Genomic DNA, 15,929 nt, shown 5'->3' on the forward strand with positions numbered 1-15,929 from the left:
ATTGATCTAACAGCGCAATGGCAAGAATTGTGTTCCAAAAATGAATTTAATACTGCATACACTACGACATGTTTCCCCCGAAAAATCAGATGTCCAAGGACTATTATAAGAAGGCCGCATCAGTCTGCTCTCAGTAAATTACCGGCTGTCCTCGCGATAACATCTTACTATATTAAACAACGAAAGTTATTGTCAAAACAATGTATGCCGAACGTTCTTCTAATCTGAGCATTCATGAGTTTTGGAGGCGTAAAAGTTCGAAATACATGAAAACCATCAAGTCCGAGCACCTGTTCGTCAACCATACCTGCTGGTACGAGGAAACTCCGGAAACGAAGAAACGAAACCGAAGACACCGTCACAGAAGTAGTGTGAAATCGATCCAGAGCTTGGAGCCGTCTGTCAACGGATCAGACAGTTTCTACGCAAGCTATGTCGACGGGTACGATCTGAAAAGGAAGTTCATAGTGGTTGAGACCCTTACATCCGAAAAAAAGTCTCGCAACTACTGGAAACTAATTTGGGAAACTAACTGTCGCGTAATAGTGAGATTCGACATTAATGATTGGAAAAACTGTCAATATTGGCTGCATAATCATATTTCTGACTACACTGAAGGTGAATTCAATGTGTGGAAAAAGAAAACAATCTCACATAACTACTATACGGAAATATTACTCACAGTTGCCAATAAGAAAAATGGCAAATCAAAACAAATAACTCATTATGAGTATCATGAACACCCAGACGGTAAATTGCCAATCGAATCAGCGCGGTTTATATTTTTCTTGAAGATGGTCAACAAAAGTCAGGAAAACTACAACATATCTGCATCATCATCAAACAAATGTGCGCGTACACCAATAGTGGTTCACAGTGTTGGACGTTATGAAAGAGCGATATCGTTCTGTGCGTTAGACATCTGTTTAAACCAGATACGGGAAACAAAGTCAGTGTCAGTGCCTAGTGTATTACTAAAAATAAAAGGTCAAACGCAATTAGATTTCTTTAGCTTTGAGGAATACCTAATCATTAACAAAATCTTATTGCATAGTAAATGGGCGTTAGAGTTGAAAACGGAAGATGATGGTAAGACCTCGTTTTTCAGAAGCCGAGTCAGAAAATATTGTTTGATTTTCAAAAGAGCGTCTGTTTTCTGAACATGAGGCTGTAGGCTTAGGGTTGTCATGTACTAGTTTTACCTATGTATCACTGAAATGGTTAATTGTAACTTTAGGTTTCACTATATTTGAAATTGGTATCTCTATATAATTAAAGAAATAAGCATTATAATTAAGCTTATTATTTTGTAAAATATTGTGTATTAAAGATTTTTCGTAATCGTTTGTTATTTATTTTTATTCTGCATAACAATTAAGAATTTTCAAAGAACAGCACAGCCAAATAAAGTCATAAAATATGAAACAAATTGCTCTATTAGGTGGTAAGAAAATTTTCAAACACATTCTTAACCCATGGCTAATCAACTACTCTACTCATCAGGGATCATAATCTCGATATTATTTAATTCTATGGCTGACTGCCAAAGCCGAGCATAATAATTGTCAACACTCTGAGACGCTGATCAGACTCGAAGTTCCGTGCAAACAATTTTGGTTTCTGTTGTAGTTGCAATACGGTCTATAATCGACTGCACCTGAGTATCACTACAGGCATACTTCAACAGATAATGTAGTCATATAAAGATTATGATTTGATGTGCATCTTAAAGATGTGCAAAAAGAGACATTATTGGCTTTAGTTCAATTTGTTGGTCTATATCTTTCAACAGGTGGCATTTCGAGGTGATTAATATCCATGTGGGTGTGTCTAAACAAAATTTGGTTCTTACATATTTCTCAAATGTACCAACAGATTTGAATGCGTCTTCAGCGGTCGGAAGGTTATATTAAAGCTTACATATAATTAGTGATTTAAATTACTCTGCTAAATATTTTCTAAGTTATTGGAAAAATGGAACAGTAAAAATAAATTTTTTTTTTTTAGTTAATTTAGAATATTAATAAGGACATGCTATCATCACTTGCATTAGTGACCTATTTCATGTACTTTTATCATTAAATTAATTTAAAACATATATATTTTGTCCTGCTCCATTAACGGAACAGTATTATAATACCTATAAAACGTGTACTGTTGGTTAATGAGGAAAATTAGTTCAAATGTTTTTTTACCAAAATATATTTATTTCAGGAAATGTAAAAATACTTTCGTATTCTGCGTTTCAACCCTAAGAGATTCATAGTCAGATAATGTAACTAGACTTTAACGCGCTATTTCATAATTTACGAGCTCATTATTTAAAAACGAGAAACACACATGTTTTAGTACGCTTAACGAACTGCTGACAAAAGTCATTTTATAAAATAAAACTAAAAAAATGTCAAGTCTTAAAGACAGAAAGCTTTCAACTATTAAGACTGGATTGATCGTAAAATGTTTTATTGCTGTATTAATCAATGTCGTTCTTTGATGATAGTTCACTAAAACGAAAGAATTATGAGTACCATATTTGCACTCAACAGACACCATGACAGAGGAACCGTTCCAAAATATTCTACGTCGTGGCTTAAATAATGACCATAACGCAATTATGATGGCTGTAAATCTTTTTTGCGAGATTAAAGCTTTTATGCTACTCTCGTAAATTATCTATATCCGTGATGAGTAACGGCCAAACATGAATAATAACTGATAAGAATTTTCGTAAATTTCCGTTGTAATTTTTTTGATGCGCAGAAAATAAATTATTGTATTTCACAATAGTTAGCAAACTCAATTTGTTTGCCTAAATGAATACTCAGTAGGTAAGCACAAGTTTTCTGGTTATTGATAAGGTTGTAGGTTTTACTGATAACGTCATAATAGTACGACCACTAAATTTAGGAATGTTTTGAGTTTAGTTACAAAAGGAAGTACAGACTGAAAAAAATAACGCTAATGATGCCTACAACCGCAAAAGCGGAAAAATGGATGGTTAGTAAAAAATAATAATTTACGAATGGCATTTTTCTAAAAATACTTGAGGATAAATAATATACTGCTGTCGCGATAGTTCAGCTGCGAAATATTACATTTGAAAACATTCCATGATATGAAGGAACTAAAGGGGGCGTTTACATGCAACGGTACGAATCCGCTATTCTATTTAAGTTTAAGTGCTGGGTCTCTAAATGATATTTAGGGACGACTCATTCCAAAGGCATAGGAGATTCTGAAATGGTAACCAAGATTAGCATGGGAATACAAGAGTTTTCTGGTACTTTTTATTTATGACTAATATTGCTCAAGGTATAATTGCCTTTTGATATACAGTCGAATTGATAGGTACTCAATCGGTTTACATCTAAAATCATACTTATCATATCGTATGAGGATATACTAATGGTACAGCCAGGGTTATTTCTCGGCTATAAAATGTTTGAAGCTATATAAGGTAGCAAAGATAAGATAACCGGTAATGTTGCTAATCTAAATGCTGTTCTTTATCCCTCCTTACGAGCAGATAATTACAGCAAGCTATAGTACAAATTGTACCTTATCAAATATATTTTAGGAATAAAATATATTAAACAGTCTCAATTAGTTTAGTCAAATTCTTAGGTGTAGAACACTGTAAATTGTATTATGTATCCACTTATATTAATTATATTATCCGTTATTTCACAAGTAAAGTACATACTTTGTTATCGTTCTCCAAACATGAATCAGCAACCGATAACCTATGACCTATAAAAATCGGGAAAGCTCACATTCCGAGTTCGTGAACAGATAGTGTTATCACAATACATTAAACATTTAGGAGGTTCCGGTAGAGTATATAGATAGGCAGGCCGAATAAAATACACCACTTCGGGAATACGTTTCATTCGAGATAGAATCGTAAGCCACTACTAAACGATGGAGCGTGCAGATAATTCAAATCTTGAAATGCTGCTTGAGACAGATTGGCAGCTACATCAGGTGTATACTGGAGAGAACATTTTTTTCGTTATCGCAAAATTGGGATGGTTGAAGACACTGCATACACTCAACGTGCTTATAGATGAAGAAATCAAGCCATGGCTGCAACAGCGAAACAAGCTTGGCGATACTTGTATTCACGTTGCCGCGTTGGCGAATAGAGGGAAGCAAGCAATACAGTTGATAGAAAAGTTAGTGGAATATGGAGCAAATCTAAATACAAGAAGAAATTGTAATGGTGATACTGTACTTGACATAGCAGTGAAGAACAAAGATCATGAACTCACTGTGTGGTTATGGAAGCAGCCAAGCATCAATTTACAAACAGAAAAATTCTTCCACTACGTTATGGACCAAATGAAATTAAAAGAAAGTCAGGAAAATAAAATGGAGATACTCGAAGCTTATATGATGCAATTGTTCAAGTAGTTAACGACAACGAAGACAGTGATTTAGAATATTAACCTACATTCTATCAATTAAATTGTGTAGACATAAGTGGTATATGTACATGTCAGAAATAGCATAAGCGTGTTTATCGATAAGAAATAAATTTCAAATATAGATAATGTAGCCTTAGTTCGTAGGTTTAGAATAACTTGTATGTGGATTTGTGTATAACTGGTTTAAAAAGATTTAACAGCAACTATAATGTAAGTAAAAATCTAACTATTTTAACCATAGCTTAATAATATCTACTTCTCAATTTTCATGTTTGTTTTTGACCAGAGTAGTTAATCACATCCGATATGGACGAACAAAAACCTTACAATATTAGATCGTTATTGATATATAGATGTTGTAATATGTATTGATATATATATATATGTAAGCGGCTGAGGCAGCCGTTCGGCACGCGCGTGGCTCGGGCGATCACCGAAGTTAAGTAGCATCGAGCATGATCACTACTTGGCTGGGTGACCGTTTAGTCACACGTCGGGTTCGAACGAAGGTCTCTGATCGCTAGGCGCGGGATGAAGATCCAGTGATCGGTAAAATGGGAATTTTATCGATCATTGAAGCTTCACCCAAACCGAACTGTACTGGCTAGGTTTTTTCTGTGGTTTCCCTAGCCACTGCACCTCCATTGCACAAGGGAGGTTGCAGGGCATCACCGTAATGATACAGTACAGTATAAGCACAAGTCGGGCCACAGCCGCACAACGGAAGGCAGAGGAGAAGAAGTAAAGCAGTTTGCGATATAAAGGCAAAAAGTGTAAAAGGCCGTAATTGCGGCTATAAACTAGAAAACAATTAAAATTAAAAAATTATATATATATGTATTAATGCATTGATATACAGGTATATTGTAATTTACTATTTTGTAGCTTGTTTCTAAATCGTTGTATCGTGTAAGTTTTTGGGCTGTATTTTACTTTTCATTTCTATAATAAACGTAACTGGAACTAAACCTTTTTTTTCCTTCAAATTCAATGCCATACTTAAAACTTTAATACTAATATAGAAAGTGTAATATAATGAAATCCCTTCGTCTTGCATATACACGAAGACAATCTTAATATGAATATTTTTCAATTTTATTCCATAGAAAGTTTAACTGCATCTATCCTTACAATCAGATAATTACGGCAGGCTATAGTACATCTTGAACCTTATAAAATATGTTTTAAGAATAAAATATATTAATAAGTCTTAGTTAGCTGAAAAAAAATTAATGTAACGGGACGATTAAGTCCACCTCCGTTTGACGGGAGGCCAATACCACACCCTTCTGGGCACACCTGCGTTGCGTAACCCTATTTGTCTATTATGAATCCACCATATATTATAAGAGCGAAATATGAACATAAGCTCACATTATGTGGGTGCCCCACCAACAGCCACCACGAGACCGACCTCACTTGGACTCAAACACTCCTTCCATCTCAGGAAATAGAAAGACTCTGGTCGAAGTGGGGCTTGGAATGGGTCCCCCATGGTACCAATTCCCCTATCGTCCCACAGATTGCATAGGTTAGTGATGGGACGCGATTTCTCCACATACCCATACGGGTTTCCTCCTTTTATAAGTTTATCAGTGACAGCGGCATCAAAGGAACAATAACAAGTTACCTTTGTACAAGTCCGTCATCAGGCAATTCTACCACTAACATACCCTGACTAAGAAATCTAATTTAGAATAATTTGAAATTGCATAACTCTTAATCATTTTGAATCATTCAAAATCGGGAAAGCCTAAATCCCGAGTTCGTAAACAGACTGTGGTATTACATATAGGGTAAAAGCACCAGTGATCAGCCCCAATTCAGTACCCACCCACTTCATGTTAAATTATATCTATATATAGTTTGAGCCAATGTTAAAGTATATGACCGGCTGGCTACTGAGTATTCGCTCTGAGTGAAGCCATGGTAGGGGAAATCAAATTGACTGAAGCGTTTGCAGTGGTTACTTTCGGAGTTACGGGAGGCTATGATTACTGAAATTGTAAGCAAGCACACATGAAAGTATTTATTTTGTTATTATTTAATTATTTATTTTTCATTTTGATTTTTTCCTTAGTATCATATTTTGACTTTGATATGAATTTCAAACAACTTAACCTAAATGCTTACTGCAATCTTTTTTATTTTTTATCATTATACTTACTTATTGTTGGTTCGTTTAGCTAAAAAACAAAACTGCAATTACTATAAAACTGTCACATACTTTTGACAACTTTTTTTTTACTATTATTTATAATATTTATTTATTTTTATGTTTCTTGCTATTGACATACGTATGAAAACATACTCTGACAGCCTCCCGTAGTTCATATTTTGTCTGGCGCTGCAGTCACACTCATAGCGAATAGGCTGGATACTAGTGCTCTTACCCTACTATTGTCCACGATGAAAACAAACGATAACCTATGACTGTTCATTGAAATTAGGGAAGTCCGAATCCCAAATTTGTAAACAGATATTGTTATCGCAATATAGCAGGATGGAACACGTCATAATACGTATGATATAAATGAAGTGTAGATAAAAATACACCAGTTTGTGAACACAATTCATTCGGGATAGAACCGTGAAATATTTCTAAGCAATGGATAGTTCAGATAAGTCAAATCTTCCGCTTCTGCTCGAGATAGACTGGGAGCGACATGAGGCATATACTGGAGAGAATATTTTTCACGTCATTGCAAAAAAAGGATGGTTAAAGATGCTGTGTGCACTCGAGGGGCTCGTAGATGAAAAGATCAAGCCATGGCTACGAAAGTGGAGCAGGGACGGCAATACTTGCCTCCACGAAGCAGCGTTGAGAAATAAAGGACCACAAGCAATACGGATAATGGAAAAGTTAATAGAATATGGAGCAGACCTTAATTTAAAAAGTTCTTGTCATAAACCTGTACTTCACGTGGCAGTAGAAAGAAACGACTATGAACTAGTTGCATGGATTTGTCAGCAACCAGGCATCAATTTGGAAGCAGAAGATTTCTACAAATTCACTGCCCACCAATTGGCATCGAAGAAAAATCTCAACAATGACAAAAAAATGGTGAAGATACTTGAAACCTATGGTGCAATTCCTCGGCAAGATGGCAGCAGTGAAGACGAAGTAAGTGATTCAGAAGAAAAGAGTGATTCAGAATAGTAACTGGAAGTGTGAAAAAAAAATGTTGTATTCAAAAATGTTATGTGTACGTGCTGCAAATAACATAAGTGCACTTGTGTTTCATCGGTAAGTGATAAGTGCTAGACATAGACAATGTCGCCTTAGTTAATAGGTTTGGAATAACTTGTATGCGAATTTGTATTGAATTGTTTATTAGATTTAAAGAGACTATAATGTAAAAAAAATTAAATATAATTATATATAATTGTATGTAATTATCTAGTTCATTTTTATGTTATTCTCTGATCGGAATAAGTAATGAATCACATCCGATAACCGAATGTTAATCGATCGCTATTGATGTATAGGTATTGTAATTTACTGTTTGTAACTTGTTTCTAAATCATTGTATCATGTAGGGTATTGGGTAGTATTTTGATTTTCATTTTTATAATAAACATAACTGGGTCTAAAACGTCGTTTTTTTTTTGTTTTCAAATTCAATACTATATGATATCTTAACGTACATCCAATGTTGTTTATAGGCTATAAAATATTTTAAGTTATTTAGCGTACCAAATTAAGCTTTCACCGATACTCTATGTCCGGTAAGAAAATTGCAGTTCACAAACCTAATGATGATCCCTTTTATCTTTCAAAAATGAAAATTTCTTGATGAAGTCCAACCCTGGTCGACCCTAGTCCATTTTGTATGAAAATCTCGTATAAAATTGACAACGGTCGACTAGGATCGCATTCCATCAAGAAATTTTCTTACTTGACATAGAATAGGTAGAACATCAAATGACGTCAGGACGAACCTGCTATTGACGTAATTTTCGGCGGATAAGTATCCTACATCTCGAAATAATCTCTCTAACTGATCCTCAGGTAGTTGTCCTTACGCAAATCGAGTAGTGCTGAATTAACTCGTCGAACATATGGCATACAACAGAGGTTTTAATAACATACTAAATATGTATTAAATTCAGAATATAGAGCTTTTTAAATTATAAATGAAAATCATATGTTTTTAAGATATGATGATAAAAATAACGGCTTAAAGAGTACTATTACTTTTAGGAAAAAATAGCCAAGAATCAATCATGTAGGTCTAAATAGATCCAGTTAGACCGATGTAGACCTAATTTATCCGAATTTTAGACCTACATTGATCTCCATAGTTACTTGTAAATTTATTTGCGTTATCATATATTAGTAATATAATGAAGAAATATACATATATATATATATTTTCTGATTTGTTTTAATATATATTAGTAATATAAAGCGAGAGTATATATATATATATATATATATATATATATATATATATATATATATATATATATATATATATATATATATATATATATATATATATATATATATACTCTCGTTTTATATTACTAATATATATCAAAACAAATCAGAAAATATTGATTTTTCACAAAGACATAAAAATAAATAACATAAATTTATTTAACATCATCTAAAATTAATTTTTTTATTATGAATCATCCATCTACAAACGGCCTTAATTATTGACAACACATGAAAATGTCATATCCCGCAATGATTAATTAATTGCACATAGTAACAGTTAATCAATTTATCATTTCTTGTCTATAAATTTACACATTCTAATTGATGTTTTATGTTGTCGGGCAAGTGTAGTCTTTTATTCTGCAACAACAAATAGTATTTTACGTTAAAATTATGCGCAATGATCTAATGTCATCACTAATAATATAAATGTATATCTTTAATGTCGAAGCACTGTAGTAGTGATATAATTTATTCATAAATTATCCGTACAGTAGCACTCCGATTATCCGGATCAAATTTTACGTCTATAAAATTATCTCAATCATTATTCTTTGTTATCTTTCCTACTCTCGTCTATGCTTTTTTTCTTAGATGACTTTTATTACTGCTCTTAATTAACTGAAAAATTATCTGAAACCAATCCGGATAAGCGGTATTCTTTATTCACTTTTGAATACGAAAATGTTAGACTATATCTTGTACCAGATTACCTATTGAAATTAGAATAAAAAGTCTACTACATTCTTATTGAACAGAATATACTCGAATAAATATCCTTGATTAAAGTTATCTTTCCCGAGCAAATAATGAGTAGAAATTTGAATCCCCATGTAACGAAAATTCGTTACAAAAAAGTATTTCTTTCTACGATTGTAAAGATTCTGAAGTTTTTCTTGGTACAAATAGATCACTCGAAACAAAAATCAGTTGAAAAAGGATATTTTTCTGCTCTACCAGGATTGATGTAGCAAATTCGAATCCTATTGTCCATAGAAATCAGAAAACGACGTAACTAAATGTACAATTTTCGAAATTAGGGGTGTGACAATAACTAGTTTTTAATTCTTTTTTATTCACGGACAAATATTAGGCTTAAAATGATGCCTTTGGCATTTTCTAGGACTTTCACGAGATGAATTTTGCATTTCCAAAAGTAATAATTTTTTTGCCAGAAAAACTGTTTTAAAATTTTAATTTACTCCACGAGTATAACGGAAATAGTTTCGTCCATTTTTCAGAGTATGGAAAAGAGGTCAGGCACCGAAAATTTCTACATATCCCACTTTTCCAGCACTACATAGTGCTGTCATCTACTGCCAGTGATCAGAATTAAATTCCAAAAACATTATTTTTCTGCGCAAGTCTCTACACTAAATTATCGATCGTACTAAATTATTCTACTGAAGAAACGTCAAGTTACAGGTGACATTTGTTTACGTACCGGGTACCACAGCAATAAAATAAAAACAATAATCTCAACAAATAAATCACTATGCACTAACTCATGTCATACATATTCACATATACTGATATATAATAATCATGCCTGGACCAGAGGTACGTTATCACAAATATTAATTATTTTAATATTAATATTAATATTATTTATTAATGTTATTTAATTTTTTAAATAAATATATTAAGGACAACACATCAGAACTAGGTGAGATAGAAAATGTACGAGTTGTAGTACGTGTTAGACCATTAAATGGAAAGGAGTTGGACGGTCATTGTAAAAAAATAGTCAAAGTCGATCGTCTCAACTCCGAAATAACTGTCGAGAATCCTAATGCAGTTCATGGTGAACCACCAAAAGTATTTTCGTTCGACGCGACGTTCGATGATGACTCGACCCAAGTGGACATCTACAATGAAACGGCCCGTCCAATTGTTGATAAAGTGCTACAAGGTTACAATGGCACGATATTTGCGTACGGTCAAACTGGTACGGGCAAAACATACACAATGTCCGGCGCTAAAACACCACCACAGTTACGTGGAATAATTCCTAACACCTTTGCCCAAATATTTGGCCACATCGCCAAGGCCGATGATAAGCAGAAATTTTTGGTACGCGCTACTTATCTGGAAATATACAATGAAGAGATTCGCGATCTGCTGGGCAAAGATCAAAACACACGACTGGAAGTCAAGGAGAGGCCTGACATCGGAGTTTTTGTTAAAGACTTGAGCGGATATGTTGTCAACAATGCTGATGACTTGGACAGAATTATGTCCCTGGGAAATAAAAATCGTAATTACTTTTTTTTACGTATTTTCAATCTGTGGCTGCTGTGGAATTATTTTATTTTCGTTAGTTTTTATTATTTATTGTAAACCGTGATAACTATTCGTCATTACAGGTGTGGTTGGAGCAACTGCGATGAATGTATCGAGTTCCAGATCGCATGCGATATTTACGATAACTGTCGAATCTAGTCAACTTGGCGAAGACAATGAGCAGCATGTGAAAATGGGAAAACTTCATCTTGTTGATCTAGCAGTATGTTAATATTTATTTTACATTTATCCGATGATAAATTTATTCAATTATTCGCAATATCAATCATTTTTTTAAGCCCCACCATTCATAAATTTTTTTTGAACCTCTTAAATTTGTAATATTTTTTTCACTAATTCGAATTTTTGTCAGAGATAAGTAGAGAGATCAGACACGAATCTAAAAAAAAATTATTTCTGGTCACTCTAAAAACAAAACTTCTCTATTTGAATCGGGCAGTTTGAAAAGTTAAAAATAATTCGAAAATTGACGAATTATTCGAGTCGAATTTCGAATCAATAATTAAATGTAAAAATAGTTTAATAAATTAATATAAATTTATAATATTAATATAAAGGGTTCAGAAAGACAAAGTAAAACGAAAGCAACAGGAATACGTCTCCGTGAAGCAACAAAAATAAATTTATCATTATCAACACTTGGTAATGTCATATCAGCATTAGTTGATGGTCAGAGTTCCCATGTGCCTTACAGAAATTCAAAATTGACTAGACTTTTACAAGATTCGTTGGGTGGTAATTCAAAAACATTAATGGTAATAAAATTTCAATTATTTATCTACTAATAATTTCTAAAATAATTAAGTTAATTATTTTTTTTAGTGTGCAAACATAAGCCCAGCGGATATGAATTACGACGAAACAATAAGTACATTACGGTATGCAAATCGAGCTAAAAATATAAAGAATCGAGCGAGAATAAATGAAGATCCTAAAGACGCATTGTTGCGACAGTTTCAAGATGAAATTGAACAGCTGCGTAAACAATTGGAAGAAAACGGAGAAGAATTATCGGAATCAGATGCCGATACTGATGAGTCAAATCCAGCTGAGGATGATTTAAATTCACGTAAAACAAAACGAAAAAGTCAGATACTGACGATGGAAGAGTTAGACGATAAAGACATTGAAGTAGCCCAGGAAAAAATCGACAAAGCCGAACATACAGACAAGAGTCCTGATGATACGGATGTCATTGAATTGAAGAAGACTCAAAATGAAAAGGAAGTGCTGCGTGAAAAAATGCAAAATTTACAGAATAAAATTCTTGTTGGTGGTGAAAATTTGCTCGAGAAAGCCGAAGCTCAAGAACGTTTACTGGCCGCGTCGGCGATTGAACTTGACCAGCGTAAAAAACGAGAAGAGCAACTGAAGAAAGCGATCGAAGAAAAAGAAGCCGAGCGAATTGATATAGAAGAAAAATATTCGTCATTGCAAGAAGAAGCTGCGGGAAAGACTAAAAAATTAGCTAAGGTCTACACGATGTTGATGTCCGCTCGTGCTGAGTTGCTGGATTTGCAAGAGGAACATCAACGAGAAATGGAAGGTTTGCTGGAAGGCGTGCGCGGTATTGGACGCGAGCTACAGCTGCAAGAGTTGATTTTGAATAGTTACATACCCGTTCAATATCAAACTATGATTGAACGGTACGTTCACTGGAATGAAGACATCGGCGAGTGGCAACTCAAGTGCGTTGCTTACACCGGGAACAACATGCGCAAAGCGCAAACTACACCCGCCATCGGCACTGCTAAAGATCAACCGCAACTAGACTTATCAAATATTTATCTGACTTACAATGAGCCGGAAAATAATTTAATGCCGACGAAAAAATTGCGCGGACGCTCTGGTGTACCCAGACCCACTACAGCTCATAAACGTACACCTCATTAAAATTTATTTATTTATTATTAATGCCAATATTGTCTCATATTTAATGTACAATATTGATTATTAATTTTAATTAAAATATCACTTGAAAAATTAATTAGCAAATATATTTAATTTCCAGTTCGTTGATAAAAATAAAAAGATGTAGATTAATTATTGCAATAAGCTTGTTTATTTATTTATAAAATATTATACTTTAATAGCAGTATTATTTTTCTTATAATTTGTTGGCCCTGTTATTATTTATATATTTATTTAATACTTATAAAATTATAATTTATAAATTTTTTAATAAATGTTTAAATACTTTCAGCTAAATTATGTACTATTAATCGACTAATTAATAAAAAAAAATCACATTATATCGCTAGTTTTATTTATCAATTCACGATACTCCTTGATCCATTTTTTAATAGAGTACTTATGATATTCACGAGCTTTTATGACCGAGTAAGGATCCGCTGGATGGGCACCGCGCAAATCAAGATGATGTGCGCCTTCGGGTATGATGATGGCGACGGCTGATGATGACAAGTTCCTCAGAACACCGCCGCCTGACCATGGGTCCAGTAATCCATTGCTGAAGACAATATTTGTCGCGGTACTCAAATCATCGCAGCCGTATGTGTCGCAGACTAAATTCGGTTTAGGTGTTACGTTAAAATGTTTAAAACAATCTTTGCTAAAGTCCTCGAAATTCCAAGGCTGTGGTTCAAACATGTCGTTAACACCGTCCATACAGAAAGGCATTACCATTTCAGTACACGCTTGATAATTCCAATTGGCTGCTCCTAAATCTGGCTCTGCGTCGTCTAAATCCAAACATTTCGTCTTGCCGGTATAGTTTGAGAACAAATTAATACCTCGTTGTAAATTTGTTAATAATTCTTCATCTGATGATAGATTTGTATTTTTTAACTGCTTACAAAATTCCTAAAAATAAAATATTTATTGTCAATAATAATAAAAATTTTTTAAAATTATTTAGAATTTTTTCTTAAAATTTTTTAATTAAAAATAAATTAATTAAATTAGTTCATTTAAATAAAATTAATAATTACTGCGATTGGATATGGCGGAAGTGGAGATAGAAAATCTGTTTCATATGGGTAATTAACCATTGCTAAATTATTATAAATAGCTGATACATAGTCTTTAAATGTTTTAACATCTTCAACCGTACTAAGTGTTTTACAAGTTTTAAATTTAGATGACATCCATTTTTTTCCATGATCTAAAATGTATAAAAAATAATAATAATCAATATAAAATACAACAAATTAAATTTTACCAGTTGATGTGAAATTATTAATAGAACTCCAGGATTTACGGATAACTTTCTCACAATTCGGATCAACTGCTCTAAAGTCAGAGGTTACGATCCGAGAGAATACTTGGCAATCCGTAAAACCGGTAAATTGTAGAATCGGAGCCGATGCAGCAATTGCTCTAAGTATAAAAAAACCTTTTGTTTATTTATATCTCGGTGATCTTTTTATTTTATTTAAATTTTTTAAATAAAAAAATTACCCATGAATAACATGGGGATATTTCATGCGGATCCAAGCACTCAGCATACCGCCATAAGAACCGCCGAAAGCAATTACCGGACTATGTTTCATACTTGGATCAGATTTAATGTACGAGATCAAGTCAACATAATCAGCTAACGCTTGCTGTGAAGTCAAGAATCCAAAGTGTTTTGTACTATCAGTAGATTTATTGCCAAACGGCATCGATTCACCGTAATAACGGTGTTCTGCAAACACAACAAGTGCCCCGTAGCTCGGTGCGATGTCCCAAATAAATCCCTTTAATTTAAAAAATCGTATTTTAATTCTGAAAATGAATTTATAAAAATTTTGATAAAAAAAAAATCATACAGTATTTTCAGCAAACACTTCAAGCGAGCCTTCATTGCCGGTATATAAAAATATCGGGGGATTTTTACCATGCTTCCATGTGTCATTAACAAAGTAACGGATTTCAAATGTGTCGTTAATTGAAAAACTGAAATGGTCGACCTAAAATAGTAATTTATAATTAAATATATCACGCAATTTATGTAAATTTATTTTAATAATGAGTCAATAATTATTTTAAATAAATTCATTAAAAATTTATTGTAAGACACATTCAAATAATTTCATATACATAACATATTACTATTGATATAATTATTACTATGAATATATAAATAATAATTACTTACTGGTACAGTAAATTTTTTAATAACATATTTATACTGCGAAGTATTTGATTTAATATTTTCATTAGTAAATTCACTTCTCACTTGCCGAGAACTTGACTCAATAAATTTGAATATTAAAATAAATGATAAAAGAAAATAATATTGTTTGTAATCCATTTTAAATACTTAGATTATTATATAATAGATGAATCCAAGAAATAAGATGTTTACAGCACGACCATCCGAGTATTACTAACAACTAACGAGCAATACAAAGATATTGGATTTACTGTTAAGAAAATAACAAGTTTTAATGACCTCTACAACTGGTGATACTCCAAACGCTCGTGCAAGAGCTAAGAACTGAGAGAGAGAGAAAGATCAATTGTCTGGTTATTGATCGTGATAAAGACTCTAATCACTTGGCCACTCTGTCAATAAAAGACACATTTTTTCGAGCTGAGATTTTGCTGAGTGGTATGTTTTTGAAATAGATAATTTTTAATGAGCATTTTATTGATATTTTTTAGTGAGATTCGTCGATGTTGGGGAATATTGTTAGTGGAACTAGTTGCATAGGTAAAATTAAGGATGTAACGTTTTGTTGTAGGCGCATAGATCATCAAGTTGATTAGTACAACGAGAGCGGGCCGAAGTTGTTAGGGCGATC

The 15,929-nt window shown here is 33.1% G+C and overlaps 5 protein-coding genes across 5 annotated transcripts; 4 read left to right on the plus strand and 1 right to left on the minus strand.

Annotated features, from left to right (window-relative positions):
- Positions 1 to 8: 8 nt before the first annotated feature.
- LOC103574869 (tyrosine-protein phosphatase non-receptor type 9) lies at positions 9 to 1,964 on the plus strand. Its single transcript, NM_001414808.1, has one exon. The coding sequence runs from the start codon at positions 201 to 203 to the stop codon at positions 1,158 to 1,160; it is 960 nt and encodes a 319-aa protein (NP_001401737.1). The 5' UTR covers positions 9 to 200; the 3' UTR covers positions 1,161 to 1,964.
- Positions 1,965 to 2,974: 1,010 nt separating this feature from the next.
- Ank-n5 (viral ankyrin-3) lies at positions 2,975 to 4,742 on the plus strand. Its single transcript, NM_001414850.1, has one exon. It carries the CDS (start codon positions 3,922 to 3,924, stop codon positions 4,411 to 4,413), a length of 492 nt encoding a protein of 163 aa, NP_001401779.1. The 5' UTR covers positions 2,975 to 3,921; the 3' UTR covers positions 4,414 to 4,742.
- A 2,064-nt stretch (positions 4,743 to 6,806) lies between these two features.
- Positions 6,807 to 8,231, plus strand: Ank-n4 (viral ankyrin-4). The gene has a single exon (NM_001414848.1). It carries the CDS (start codon positions 7,036 to 7,038, stop codon positions 7,585 to 7,587), a length of 552 nt encoding a protein of 183 aa, NP_001401777.1. The 5' UTR covers positions 6,807 to 7,035; the 3' UTR covers positions 7,588 to 8,231.
- A 2,032-nt stretch (positions 8,232 to 10,263) lies between these two features.
- Positions 10,264 to 13,088, plus strand: LOC103574829 (kinesin-like protein KIF3A). The gene is made up of 5 exons (XM_008554380.1): positions 10,264 to 10,434; positions 10,522 to 11,131; positions 11,241 to 11,380; positions 11,736 to 11,933; positions 12,001 to 13,088. Exons 1-5 carry the CDS (start codon positions 10,420 to 10,422, stop codon positions 13,069 to 13,071), a joined length of 2,034 nt encoding a protein of 677 aa, XP_008552602.1. The 5' UTR covers positions 10,264 to 10,419; the 3' UTR covers positions 13,072 to 13,088.
- A 98-nt stretch (positions 13,089 to 13,186) lies between these two features.
- LOC103574821 (lysosomal Pro-X carboxypeptidase) lies at positions 13,187 to 15,718 on the minus strand. Its single transcript, XM_008554368.3, has 6 exons — positions 15,281 to 15,718; positions 14,952 to 15,092; positions 14,599 to 14,879; positions 14,360 to 14,517; positions 14,130 to 14,302; positions 13,187 to 14,001 (listed from the first exon to the last, which is right to left on the minus strand). Exons 1-6 carry the CDS (start codon positions 15,434 to 15,436, stop codon positions 13,423 to 13,425), a joined length of 1,488 nt encoding a protein of 495 aa, XP_008552590.1. The 5' UTR covers positions 15,437 to 15,718; the 3' UTR covers positions 13,187 to 13,422.
- Between the last annotated feature and the right edge of the window lie 211 nt (positions 15,719 to 15,929).

This window comes from Microplitis demolitor, chromosome 7, assembly GCF_026212275.2.
Source record: "Microplitis demolitor isolate Queensland-Clemson2020A chromosome 7, iyMicDemo2.1a, whole genome shotgun sequence".
NCBI lineage: Eukaryota > Metazoa > Arthropoda > Insecta > Hymenoptera > Braconidae > Microplitis > Microplitis demolitor.